Source organism: Geospiza fortis, unplaced genomic scaffold, assembly GCF_000277835.1.
Source record: "Geospiza fortis unplaced genomic scaffold, GeoFor_1.0 scaffold10, whole genome shotgun sequence".
Classification (NCBI taxonomy): Eukaryota; Metazoa; Chordata; class Aves; order Passeriformes; family Thraupidae; genus Geospiza; species Geospiza fortis.
The window spans coordinates 6,790,146-6,804,396 of NW_005054326.1; the positions used below are offsets into that span (position 1 = coordinate 6,790,146).

Here is a 14,251-nt window from a genome sequence, read left to right on the forward strand (position 1 = left end):
TACATTGCTGCCAGCTGGGCTTAAAACAAAAAAGGAGTAATTCAGAAACCTGGTCTAAATGTCCAGCCTCATTCTCACATATGATATTCTTGACAGCAGCAATTAATATGGGCTGTTAGGTTAGGACTCCCTTAAGGCAGGCAGGGTGTAGATAAAATGTGTTTACAAACAGAAAGATCACAATTTCTGGGTAATTTTTAAGGCACCTGTCATTCTAAACATGTTTTGTAAAAGGATGCAGAATTTTTCACCAAACTCTAAAAGAAGGTGATGTTTCCAAACACCCTGCTACTATGGCTGTGGTGGGACAATCAGTTACTCAAAGCACAAGGGCTGTCCCTTTCGGAGATTTAACCCTGATAACCTTGAGAAGATAAAAAGAAATCTCCCTTTCAAGGTTGCAGAAAGACTGGTATTGATAGGAAGTTCTACTTATGTAAAACTGTCCTTGGCTTCACAAATATTTTGTATTCATTTAGATCCCAGTCCAAATCACTCTAGAGACCTGTGAGAATATTTTCACTGCCTGAAGTAGATCTGGAGCATATCCCTGGAACTTCTTTCTTCCCTTATAGTACAGCTGGGACTATTCAAGTCCATTTGCCAGCCAGCTATTTCTTCAGTCTATTCAGGAGGTCAGACAGTCTGAATACTTGGATTTGATGGATAAATGCTTTCAGTTAATACCCTTTTAGGTAGCAGTGAGCTGGGTAATGGGCTTGCCATGCTAAACTGTACCAATTGTTGTTCCTCTGTGTTTAGTGCAACAGTTACAAGTTCAGAATTATCCGATGTTGTGGGAATGCTGCTCAGCGTTTGAATGCTGTGCTCCTGTTCTGAGCAGATGGATACAGTAACAGGAACCAGGCACAGGCAGGGTAATGTGGCTTACAGCCAGCTGGACAGTCTCATGATTCAGGAGATGCTTGGGCTGCTAAAGTCAGTCAGTCAGACCTCCTCTGGCTGGAGTGCTCTCATTTTGGGAGCTTCATATGCCTTCCTGCTGGCTGGTCTGTGAGGTTGGAATAGCTGAGAAAAAGCACTTGAGCACTCACTGCCACAACGAGTGCACTGAGCTGGCAAAACATTGTCTTTAGGGCTCCCAGGAGGCCAGCAAAGTATGTGCCCACTCAGTGTAAAGCATGTGTCTTCTCCTCCTTTTCCTCTAATTATTGTGAATTGAGCCTTTTTTTTTCTTTGTTTGTTTGTTTCTTTGGGTTTAGTGGTTTTTCTTATGTGGTTGGTTTTGGGATTTTTTTTTTTCTTGGTAGCATGTGTTTCCTTAGCAAACAGCATTTTGAGAACAATGCTATTTCCTACATAGTACCTATACTGTAACTTATGGCATTACACAATACTTCAGGTGCCTCTTTTAGCCTTTATTTTCCCAATCTTTGCTTATAAAACAATCCCCTTTTTATTTCAGGATTTGATCTTTGCAGTTCATTGTTTGTTTCCATGCATTAAATTTCCTGACAGTATTTGAAGAAAATCCCATTTGAATCTATAGGTCCCTGCACATCTTCACTGCTTTTCAATATAAAGTGGCACCTGATGCAAAATTAAAGTTTGTGTCCTCCACTTTAACACTAAAGAAACCACAAAGGAATGCAATGTGCTTTTCATTTATTTATAGACCTATATGGAATCTGTGCAATTTTAAGATCAGTCCATAAGGATCTGTATTTTTAGACTGGAATTTTAGTTCCTTCAAAATCAGCAAACCACGTCTTCAGGAAATGTGCCATCAACAATGAGTCTATCACTCATTTGGTTGAAAGGGAAACTTTCATCTGCAGAAACAACTGATAGATCTATAAAAAACATCTCTGTGAAAATCTAGACTCACAGTTCTTTAAAAAAAACACTATGTTTTCCTGTAATCAAAACCCAAAAGGGAAATGCTTAAAGTAGCAACAGCTATCTTTACAAAGTAGTAGAAGATGTAGATTTCACTTTCATGTGTTAAAATGATTATGTAACTGAAGGGATACTAAATGTTTCAGAATATTCTGTCTAAAGAACAGTGTGTCTTCACATTCACATGACTGATGTTTTACCCATAACTTCTAAGAAACCTGTGAATAATCCAGCAATCCTGGTAATTTTCAGCGGTGTTCCTGCTCTACTTGTTCCTGGGAAAGGTGCCACGGGTGGGGGTGCCTCTGACCTACCTTGATGAGGACGTGGGCTCTGTGATCTGCCTCTGCATCCGAGCATGTCTGATCAGGTGCTCCTTCAGCGCGTTCTGCACCTCTGCTGGGATATCAGGGGAAGTGTGGCTGATTTTCAGCGCTGCTTCAAGCACCTTGGTCGTAGCTTTCCCATTTTCTTTGACTTCCTTTTTCTCGCTGTTCTCCAAAACCTCCGTGGGGGCGCTGGAGTTGCTCTGTGGGACATTGCTGGCGCTAGAGGTGAGGGGTTTGCTCCTCCAGCAGGGCCAGCACAGCTTCCAAAAGACAAAAAGCGAGACCACCAGCAAGGCGAGCCCACAGAAGCTGACAACCACTGCCAAGAGACTGACTGAGACATCTGCAAGGGATTAGAAACAAAAAGCATCATGACAGACAAACATGCAGAGAAAAAAAAAATTAAAAATGACACAAGCTAGAAGATAGAAGTGTTTTTATTATTATGTCTGTATAGAGCTTTAAAGTCCTATTAAAGGTTGTGAGTTGTTGAGTTGGTTTTTTTTCTTTTTATTTTTGGTATCTAAGCTTGTACCTTTAAGACTTTCTTATTTTATTATTTTTTAATTTTTTTTTTATTATTTCTTTATTATTTTCTAATATCTGCTTCACAAGCATTCCTTTAGCTCTTCAGGCCAAGGGCCAGTATGTGTACTGCTCAGCACTCAGACATCCTTCTCAGACATCCTTCTCAGGAATTTTCATACTCAGGAATTTTCATACTCGGACATCCTTCTCAGAAATTTTCCTTCTCAGGAAGTAAGGAAACAACCCCAAAACCTCTCAGCCACTGTTGGCTGAGGATGTTGAGATCAGTAGATGAAAGAAATATTGACCTAGTTTGCTAAAGCAAAGTTATTATAATCAAACAACAAATATCTTCACTGAGATTTAAAGCAAACACATGAGAATTCTGTTCCCAAATCTAGATTTCCAGTTTTGAAAACAAGCACCTATACAGACAGCCTTCTCCTGGTGGGTAATGTACACATCCCTTTGCTTACTGGCAACAAATATCCTCACTGAGATTTAAAGCAAACACATGAGAATTCTGTTCCCAAATCTAGATTTCCAGTTTTGAAAACAAGCACCTATACAGACAGCCTTCTCCTGGTGGGTAATGTACACATCCCTTTGCTTACTGGCTTCAGATGGAGGACACAGGTGCTGAAAACATCACCAACTTGAATTTCAGTCAGAGGTTGTTGATGCTTAGTTCTTTAGAACATATATTTAGAACATCAAGAACATGTTGATGGAAAAGTTAAGCCACAGTCAACATTTTCTATCAGTACACATGAAGACAGATTAGATCTAAACTGCTAAAGGCTGATGCACAAATTTCTTTGAGATTTGCCAAACTTCTGACTCTGTGTGCCAGCTGCTTCAGAAACGTTTTCAACCCCAACATTTAGGTGTAAACAGGAACAAGATAAAGTCTGTCATAAATAAGAGCTTTCTGTGGTTAAATCACCAGCTCCAGACTAAGGCTTTGTCAGACCAAGATAGCACAGATATACCAGTATCTAAAATTCTGCTGTGAAAATGCATCTGGCTTCAGAGAACACAGTGAAATGCTCCGAGCTGTACAGAGATCATGCTGTACACTCAGCTACTCTGGCTGCCCTGTGTTTGACTTTTGCTGCCAAAACTGCTTAGAATATCCAACAGCCTGGCCAGAGATAGGAGAGCAGATTTCATAGCAACAAAATTCCATGGACGCACACAGGTTTTACAAGATGGTAGATCACCAGGACTGCCAGTTGAGCCCTAATTACGAGTTTTATTCTATGTGACACGCTTCCATTTGATTTTTCCAGTATCCTGTAGTATTATAACCAAAAAATCCCTTTCCTTTTCAAACTAAGCCCTCCTTAAATATCCCTCAAGGAATGGCTGCTACAGCTTTTTTATATGCATTAAAATTATTCACTAAGCCCTGCTTAAATATCCCTCAAGGAATGGCTGCTGCTGTTTGTTACAACAAGTTTTGACAGTTTAAGAGCTAATACTTGATTGTATCCATAACTCCAGGCTACAGGCTACTAAATTGAACCACTGGCAAAGTGCAAAGAGAGTTTGAGCATATTTTTATAGATTTTCACATGAGTAAAAAGGTATGGATTAGCTCCATGAAGCATTATGTACCTCACTAGTGCTTATGAGAATTGAAGACAGAAAGACGAAGCAGAATGATGAAGATAGAAAGCTGAAGGTAAAAATTTGGGAATGTTTTCTTTATTAATATATAATACCCAGATGCATCTCAGTAACAAACAGAACTTACAGAACCAAACTGAACTTACAGACCACTCCACATGAAAATGTAGGAGAAAAGCAAAAATGTATAGAAAATGTTATAGTCTGGAGATCATACACTTCCAGCCAATTCCTAGCCATGGATCAGGAATTACAATAGATAAATGATTATTCTTAGTGGGTGGTTTGGATGTGCGTTTCTGTTTCAGAGGATGACAGGCATTAATAGCAAGGAGAGAGGCTCTTGCATGACCTCAGTTCCAGGGAATCGTCTGTAGTGGATTGATTGACAGAAGCCAGAGGCCCATCACAGCTGCTCTGTCAGCCCCTTCCTAAGATGGACAGCGGAAAAAATATAACAAAACAGCTTGTGGGTCAAGATAAGGACAGGGAGAGATCGCTCAGCAATTACTGTCATGGGCAAAACAGACTTAACTTGGGGAAATAAATTTATTACCAATCAAATCAATAAAACCGAACAATAAAACACTTTTCTGCACTCCTCCCTTCTTCTGGGGCTCAACTTCACTCCTGCTTCCTCTGCCTCCCCCCTGCAGCAGCACAGGGGCAATGAGGCTGCATCAGCTCATCACACATTGTCTCTGCTGCTCCATCCTCTTCAGGACTCCTCACACTCCTGCCCCGCGGCTCTCCTGTAGTGTGTGGTTCCTGGCATGGGAGCCAGTCCTGCACAAACTCCAGTGGGAATCCTTCCCACACACTGCCCCAGGGTGTCCCTTCTGCTGGGAGCAGGCCTTGGGGAGCACACTGCCCCAGCACCAGCCCACTGCAGGGTCAGCAGTCATTGTAGATATTTTTTCCCCCAACGAGCGGGAGAGAATGAGGTTCTGACTCCATCTTATCAGAAGGCTAGAGCGGGAGAGAATGAGGTATCTGACTCCGTCTTATCAGAAGGCTAATTAATTACTTTATTATACTCTATTATTCAATATTATATTACATTATATTACATTACATCCAAACTGAATCTGCCAAGCACTCAACTGCACACAACTGCCCAGAATCCCGTGACTGTCACCCAACAGTCCCAACATACACACAGGATAGGCCCTGATAGACCGAGGAAACAAAACACCATCACTGTGGGTAAACACTCTCCATAATGCGTTCTACTTTTGCACAAACACAGGCACAGCAAATGATAAGAATCGTTTTTCCTTTCTCTGAGGTTCAGAGAATGTGAAACCCAGAAATATTCTTGGGAAGAACTGTGCCTTGCTTTTCTCGGTGAAGAGAAATGCAGCGACAAGGAGTCTTGGCTGCAAACCTGCTCCAGTGAGGGATCCTCTCTCTTTCCACAGGTCCACAGATCCTGCCAGGGGTCTTCTGCAGGGTGGGCTCCTCACAGGATCGTGGCCTCCTTTGGGAATTCACCTGCTTTGGGATTGGGATGGGCTGCAGCAGTGAAGACCTGCAGTGGGAGGCACCTCACTCTCACACCTAGCCATGGTATTTTCTGAAAAATCCTTTCCTTAGGATTTTTTCTCCTGAGAAGCTGAGAGGCCTCAGGAACAAAATGTAAACAATGGTTATCTGCTGCTGTGGAATGCAACAGGTGGATCTGTGATTGGTCTCATGTGGTTGTTCCTAATAAATGACCAACCACAGTCCAGCTGTCTCAGACTGTCTCAATCAGACACAAGCCTTTGTTATCATTATTTCTTTTTCTATTCTTAGCTAGCCTTCTGATGAAATCCTTTCTTCTATTCTTTTAGTATAGTTTTAATATAATACACATCATAAAATAATAAATCAAGCCTTCTGAAACATGGAGTCAGATCCTCCTCTCTTCCCTCACCCTCGGACCCCTGTGAACACCACCACACTGGAGATCCCCCTCCTCTCCTTCTTCACAGACCTTGGTGTCTGCAGAGTTGTTCCTCACAAATTCTCACTCCCCTCCTCCAGCTGCTGATGCACAGCAGATTTTTTTTTCCCTTCTTAAAAACCTTTTCCTGCAACCCCTGTGTGTGGGGGGCTCAGCCTAGGCCATCCTGGAGCCAGCTGGCTTTGGCTCTGTGGGGGAAGATTCCAGAAGCTTCTCACACAAACCCCCTCCTGCTACCAAAACCTGGCCAGGCAAACCCAATGCACAGCCAAAAGCAAATTTACTATATTCATACAGAGGTGGGCCTCACTGAAGAACCTTCTTTGATACATTGAACCAGACAAATTGTCAGGCAGCCCGGCTAAATTTTTTTTTCAGTTCTCAAAGCGTGACAAAAAGTGGAACTCATGAAAATGTTGATGGTCTGCCAGAAATAAATAAAAATTAAGAAAAACAAAAAGAGAAGAAAACAAAAAATAAATTCAATTTTGGGTGATTTGCAATATTGCCAGCTCAGTTTAGGGACAGTTGGCATAATTAGGTTATATTTTGAGAGGAAGACTTCTAGAACTGAAAATTGTAGGTTTTTTTTTTCATTTGGAAAATGTTGAAGGAGGATGTTTTAACAACTTTGAAACTGCTGGAAACATTTCAAAACCAGAAATATGAAAATTGATCCCTTCCAGCAGAGCTTCAATTTGATGAATAGATACTATCAGCTGAAAAACATTGCATCAAAGCATTTCTAGCCAATTCTAATTTAAGTTTTTCACTGCAAGACATTTTTCAAGCCTTCAAATAACTTCTTGTCTCCTTTCAACACCTACTCCTGTACTTCAACTTTCTCTAAGCTGTTTTTCTGGATTTCCATTAAGCTACTTCAAAGTTGAAAAAAGCTCCCAGAATCTTTACAGAAAATATGTTTTATATCTGGAAAATAATCCCATGAAATATCTAAAGTCTTACAAGCAGAGATAAGGACCTAATTCTATAAGCAGTTGCAGTCTCATTTTTTTGCTATTTTATTAATAAATTAAACAGCCTCACATATTGAATTTCATAGTGCAACAAATACAGAAAATATTTGAATTGCAAGAAAAATTACCAAAAAATAGTTCATTACAAAAAACTACTTAATTACATTTATTGCCACAATTGCTAAAAAGCAATCACCATGCCATGAAATAAAAATTGACATAAAAAGCATATTGTTTAATGTCCTTTCTTCTGTCAGTCACTCAACTGAACAATTATGAGACATTTGTTGTTATGTGAAGAGTGAAATCATCTGAAGAGAAGTCAAATCCTTTGTGTTGGGCTGGATAGGCCTCCTTTATTAAGGTTTTATAGGAAGTTTGGTTGAAGAATGTAGAACATTAAGATGAGGTTCTGCAGACTTGGAGCTTCTTCACATCCCTGCCAAGGAATCTTGATTGGGAAGAAAAATGGGTACTGAAGGATGGATTTGCCATCAGACCAGGGTTGCACTTCACATAAAAAAGTATTATTTTAAGATATAGAACTGATGACAAATTCAAAGACTGCCTAAGACTAAAGGGCAGAGGAGATAATGCTGGGACAGCATTCATTGTCAACATTGCGAATAATGTTCTCATTGGTCCAAAAGAAAACAAAACCAATCTTGCACAAATTTTTCTGAACTGGTAATTGCAGATTGTCTGCAATGATTTAGATTTGCACAGAACAGGACATCCCTCTGAAAATTCAGAAATATTATGGAATTATGCATTTCCCATTCTTGTTCTCATGCTTGGTATACTCAGGAATGTCAAGAAGATCTTTTTTTTCTCATACCATCCCCTTCTGGTCAGTGGGAGATCTTCCAATGATTTCATTTCACTCTTGGTGAACTCCCTTTACTGATGTTTGCCCTAAATGTCGTATTTCTAGTCTTGATAAAATTTAGTAACTGAAAGCATCCTGTTTCCTCATGGTTTTGTATTTAAAACTACTCCTTCAAGATATGAAATTTTGGACAATTTTATATTTCTCATTTAAAAAGGCATGTGTATTGAGAAGCCTCAAAAATTCTCTGTATTTTTATAAACACCCTCTGATACATTTCTACCATAAAAATCTTCTTGATAGTCCGTTTTTTGTATCAGGCAAGTACTTCAGAAATATCCCCATGTGTTGCTTCTTTTTTTTTCTTTTCTGGATGCTAGGTAATGTCTTGAGTACCGGGTTTGGTATTGTAGATTTCAAAAAGTTTTTGTTTGGAACTTGCCTCAGAAAAGTTCTGCCCATGGATCCGTTTGCAAACATGCACATTGGCAGACTTCCATTTCAAAACCAAATTAAGGTCACTTACATTTTAGGCAATCTATGCTCAATCAGATAAACCAATGTCTCTGATTTTCTAGGATTTGAAGGGAAGCAGGGCCCTTATAAATTATAAAAGGCCTGGGGCCAATAAATCTCCCCTATCCCCATGTAGATGAAGTAGTTGGTTCAACCCATCATTTCTGCTGTTAGGTTTCCTTGGGGAAATTTTAAGCACATAAAAACTTGCTGGTATTAATTTTTACTCTGCATTAGCAGACCTTCCACAATTACCCCTGTCTCATCCAAATCCCTTCAGATGGGGACATGATGCTTTAGCATGCCTCAGAAAGTGGCAGGTGCAGAGTCTTGTATTTTCTCTCTCAATCTGAACCTGTCAAAACACCTGACTTAGATATCAAATGGCAAAAAAAGCCTTTCACTTAAAAGAGTAGGTGTGACCTCCTGTTCCCACGGAGAAGCATCCTTAGAAGATCTTCCTCAGACTTTTACTCTGGCCTTATTGTGAATGTGTTCCCTCCCTGTTAATTCATTCTGGTGCCTGAATATTTTTTCACACAGCCACCACCATCTTCTGGCTGGTAGATCACTTCTTAATGCTAGCAGAACTCTGTGATAGCTTTTTTCCTGACAGGAGGGGAGCTAAATGAATTCAAGGATCACTGTGATTTACTACATGATCACAGCATACAGAATTATTAATCTCTTGTCAAAATCAATTTGTCTAAGTTATATTAGAGATGATGGGTCTCACTTTTGCTTGGCTGGGTCTGTAAATTATTGGTCTTCACTCTCAAGGCTCTTTCTGGCCTATATGCTTTTTTGCTTGTTGTCTCTCACTTAATCTCAACAGGAGGGATTGCTAGACCCAGACCTGCCCGTTTAGTTTTCCATTAAATGAAAAAACCCTAGAGCCTTATGCTTGGTCCTGTGCAATTCTCACACTTTTGAGGATCTCTTTGTGTCTGCAAGATGCCCTCACTACCCTCTTTCAATCAGAACACACCATGAGCTCTCTGGGCTGCTGCTCACCACAAGCACACCACAAGCTGCAAGGAGGTTCATGCCGCTCAAGTGTCATCTTTGAATTGTCATGGCTATGTTTATTCTCACCTAGCATTATATAACACACACCTCACACATATGACAGGACCCAGGCAAATACTATGTCTCTTCATCATCTTTACAGACTTGTTCTCCAGATGGTAGAAATCTTTCTGTATTTTTCTCCTGTATTTCATTATGAAGTGTGTGTAGAGTAAGATTATTTTGTAAACCTCTTAGTTTTTTCTGTGTACTGCTGCTATCTGTATTGCTGTGACTGCCTTCACATTTGCTGTAAATAAGTCTGGTCTCAGTGGTACGTTTACCCCCCTGATTTTGCCTTTATGCTGCTGGATTAGATGTATTTCTGGCTTTCACAGCTTATTAACACTGATCTTGTAAGTTATGCTTTTTAGTAACCCTGCACTTTTTTCCCACCAAGCCTTATTTCTCTGATAGCAACATTGATCTAACCAGGCGATGAGCTGAATGGTAAATAATTTGGTCGGTCTGTTACCTGTTAAAATGTTTATTATTTGATTTTCTCACATTCCCCTGTAGCAGAGACACAGTTTCATTTCTCTGTAACAGAATGCTCACTTGTTTCACACAACAGTTATTTTATCACAAAGAAAAATGCTCCTTTCTTGTATGACAGCCTGATAACTGTAGATTTCACATTTGTCCAAACCATTTCTCATCCCCTTCATGCTTTGGCACAGCTGAGCAGAATTTACAAGCACTCTGTGGGGTAAATCTGTTCTTCCCCCTCCCCTAAATAGATCCAGGCAGTGCAAGCACAGGCACAGCTCACACTGCTTGTGGATGTGTATGCATTGTGTGCGTGAACACAGTGTGTTCAAAGGAATCAGGACTAAATGTAAACCAAATCAGCTGCCACCCAGCAGGCTGAGAGCTGTCAGAGAAGCTTCTGACAGCCAACAGGAGGCACATGACAGCTACAGCAGGAGAGCACAAGGCATTGCTCTTTGTGGAAGAGTGAGTCTGTACTACAGACTGGCCACGGGTAGGATGCTCCAGTGCTTTCTTGCTCCCTCTGTACTTTTATAGCAAACTGTCAGTCAGGGGTAGGGTTAAAAACTTGGTAGGTTAAACTGTTATGTTAACAGAATAACTGTCAGTAGAATATTTACATGAATAACAAATGATCCCCTAGAAGCTGATGCTCTTTGCATGGTCAACTTTCAAAAATCAATTGTCTGACAAACAAAGGAGCAAGAGTGAGCATCACTCTCAAGATATTCACTACCCAATCTAGTGGGCTAAAATCTGCCCTCAATGTTTATAGCAGAGCTGGGTTTCCAGCTCTGTAGTAAACATTTGTCACCCATGGGAACTGATAATGAGAGAGTAAAGTTTTGCATGACCAGCAGGCCTAAAAAAAGGCAAAGAGCACAAAGTACCCACCATTTGCAGAGGACATAAAATGAATTTTAAACATGTGTCCCTAGAGCAGAATGTCCAAACTCCTCTCATTATGGTGTGTGCAATTGGCTTAATCTTCAGAAATGCTCACAACTGGGACCTTTGATGCGCTTGGTTCCACTGAAAATGAGGAGGGATGCTTAGCTGAAAAAATTAATTGGAGTCCTTTTTTAATGAGATAACCTGAGCCAAGATACCAGTATAACCACACTGCATATATGAGTTTGGGACAGTTATAGAAAAGGAATAATTTAATAAGTTTAGAGATAAAATTTATTATGTGAAATCCTGCACATCTAGCTCCCATTTATTTTCCACCTTAACTCTTATAATTGACATCTTAATTATTTTGCCCAAATGTACTGGAGGTGTAAAATAAAAATAAAACAGCTGCACGTCTAATTGTGCATTTTGCCACAAATGCTATAACTTTCAGAAGAAAGCTCACAGTCATCTAATCCTACAGAGGTACTATAAACCTAAACATCTTCCTAATCTTTTCACTTGAGCATTCCCCGCAGATGAGCAAAATAATAGTTCTTGTCATTACTGTGGCAGAAAATGTAACAGTAGATGTCTATATTCACTTCTCTAAAGTTCTTAGAAATTTACTAAATTTTCTATCTCATGAAGATTATTTGCTATGAGTTCTGTAGATTGACTGTTCATTACATTGAATATGATTACCCCTTCTTGACCCAAGTAGTGAGCAGTAATTGAGAGTCCTAAGGTGTTGGTGCTGGCACTGAGAGGAAAAATCTGTTAAATAATCAGTCATTTCTTTGATGTAAACCTGTCTGTTCCCTTATTGGCAGGAAATGTGAATATCTCCCCTTTCTGCTTTGTTTCTTCATTTTGTTACACTGTGCCTTCCCAGAGCCATACTCACCATTTTTTCTTCTGACTGTATCTCCAGCTTCCTCTTCTTTGTTTGTTTATCTTTTTTATGCTTCTTTCTCTCATCTAGGCATACACACTACCAAAAAAAAACAATCACTGCCCAGCGTCTCTGCTTCCCTCTGAAACTTCTTGGGTCATGGGGTCAATATTTTCTTATATTTTGCTTTGAGCCTGTGATGCATCTTCTGCCTCAAGTAGCAGATTCCTCTGAGAAGCTTGGCTGCTTTTCATGGTCTAGCTGAACAGAAGGCTATCCCCACACTCACTAACATAACCTTACCAATGCAGTTCTAGTTGCATTTCACAGTGTTTTCAACTCCCAGAACCTGTTTTTATCCTTGTATTAAATAGAAATGGTCTGCTTTTCTTTTTGCCATCTTTTACTTTCTGAAAGGTTGCTTGCACCGTTCTTTCCTTTTCAAATATGTGGCTCCTCATGATTTACAGAATCACAGAATATTCTGAGTTGGAAGGATCCTTGGACCCACAAGGATCACCTAGTCCAACTCCTGGCCCTGCAGAGCACCATCCCCAGGAATCACACCATGTGCCTGGAAGCATTGTCCAAATGTTTCTTGAGTTCTGTCAGGCTTGGTACAATTTAGACTTCTCTCCTTTAGTGACATCTCATTAGTGATTTTTGCCTATTCTACCTTTGTGATATTTTTAGGAATCTTTTTGAAACAAGGAAAACAGAATGGACTTAACATTTCCACCTTTCATGAAGAGGATCCATGGTTGTTCAGTGCTCTGGACAACATTAGCTTTATTCATAAAGATGACAAAGAACTCTATGTGCATATGAAGAGGAGATTTGGCATGGCTCACTTTTCAGTGACACCACTTCTCTCAGCTTAAACTGTATTTAGAGTATTTCTGCTCATAAAATTGATGCAAGTTATGTTTATATCTCGTCTACCTAAGTGCTTACATGCTAAAATATTGTGAATTATCAGAAATGACAGTGTGTCTGGTCCTCCTTTGGAGACAGAGTATTACTATATGTTCATTAGCAGTGTTGTTAATGAGATAATGCTCAATATACTGTGCATCTCAATAAAGTTGACACCCATCATCTAATATTGGTTTCCTTTTAAGGGGGAAAAAGTGAGATTCAGGAATTCAGCTGGGATGTGGCGCCAATGGCTCCAGGTCCTGTTAACTCTATTTTTTTCCCTAATCCAACAACTATAAGGTATTACAAATGGAAATCAAAGAAGATTGCTGACTTTCAAGAAATGCTTAAAAAGAAGCTCATCTAATTATACATAATGCACCATTGAACCAAGTGTTGAAGATTCACATTTTCTAAACAGCAGATCTTGGTTTACCTCATGGAATGTTTTCTGTCCTTCATATCCCACCTGTTTATACACCGACTTTGCAGAGCCCAATTTTCCAGGCTCCATAGGGTAATGCTGTTTTCATTCAACCTTCTCCCATTCAGACCATGGAGACTAACACAGAGCATGATGAGAATATTCATGATCTGTGCTGGGGGAAAGCCTGCAGCCCCCTCGCCCCTCCTCACCTTGCTGCCCTGCCCCAGTGGCTGGGTTGGGCTGGGATGACTAGAGCAGGGTCAGACAACAGTGATTTTGATCTGATGTACTACAAATAACCCGAAATTTGTGGTAAAATCTGCGGGTATTCAAAGAAAAGAAAGCAGCAACAAAAAGCCCATCAGCTGAGGGGGCAGCGACAGCGCAGCTGGCGCACACGCTGAGAACCTGCTGCTTTACATGACCCAGTGTTAATTTATTTAATTTGCACTGTTACACTTGGCATGTGCTGGCCATAACGCAAGCTGTTCATTTGCATTTATGGATAGACAGTAGAGGTTATCAATCCCATCTAGCTGAAATTAAGCCCGGAACTTTGAGCAACTTTCAAGCCCTGTCCTAAAAATAAGTGCTGAGGAAAACAAGGTGTCCAGAGAGCACCACACAGGATAACGTAAAAGTGCGGAGTTGGTTCCAAAAGGTGCAGAAAATCCAGATATCAGGGACCAAAGGCACCACTATTAGGACTCAAAATCTTAGTTTCAATATGACAATTTTTCTGAATTTGGAACGTTTAAATTAACCCAAATTTTCTCCTCCCACCCTACCCAAATTTTCCTGTGCAAGTGTCCCGGGCCGGTCCGAAGCTCTGCCCTGACTTCACAGGTTCCCAATGCCTGTCAGACGGCTCTCCGGCCTCCCCCAGCGATGAGCGGAGAGGATGCAAAACCCTTCAACCCCACTCAGAAAGTGGAGGC

At 40.4% G+C, this 14,251-nt stretch overlaps 1 protein-coding gene across 1 annotated transcript in view; it reads right to left on the bottom strand.

The window, feature by feature from the left end:
- Window positions 1–14,251, bottom strand: part of SYT10 (synaptotagmin 10) — a 35,199-nt gene that overhangs the window by 19,226 nt on the left and 1,722 nt on the right. The window contains exon 2 of the mRNA XM_005421106.2: window positions 2,175–2,532. Coding sequence (XP_005421163.1) covers window positions 2,175–2,532 — 358 coding nt within the window. The remainder of the gene's footprint in view (window positions 1–2,174; window positions 2,533–14,251) is intronic.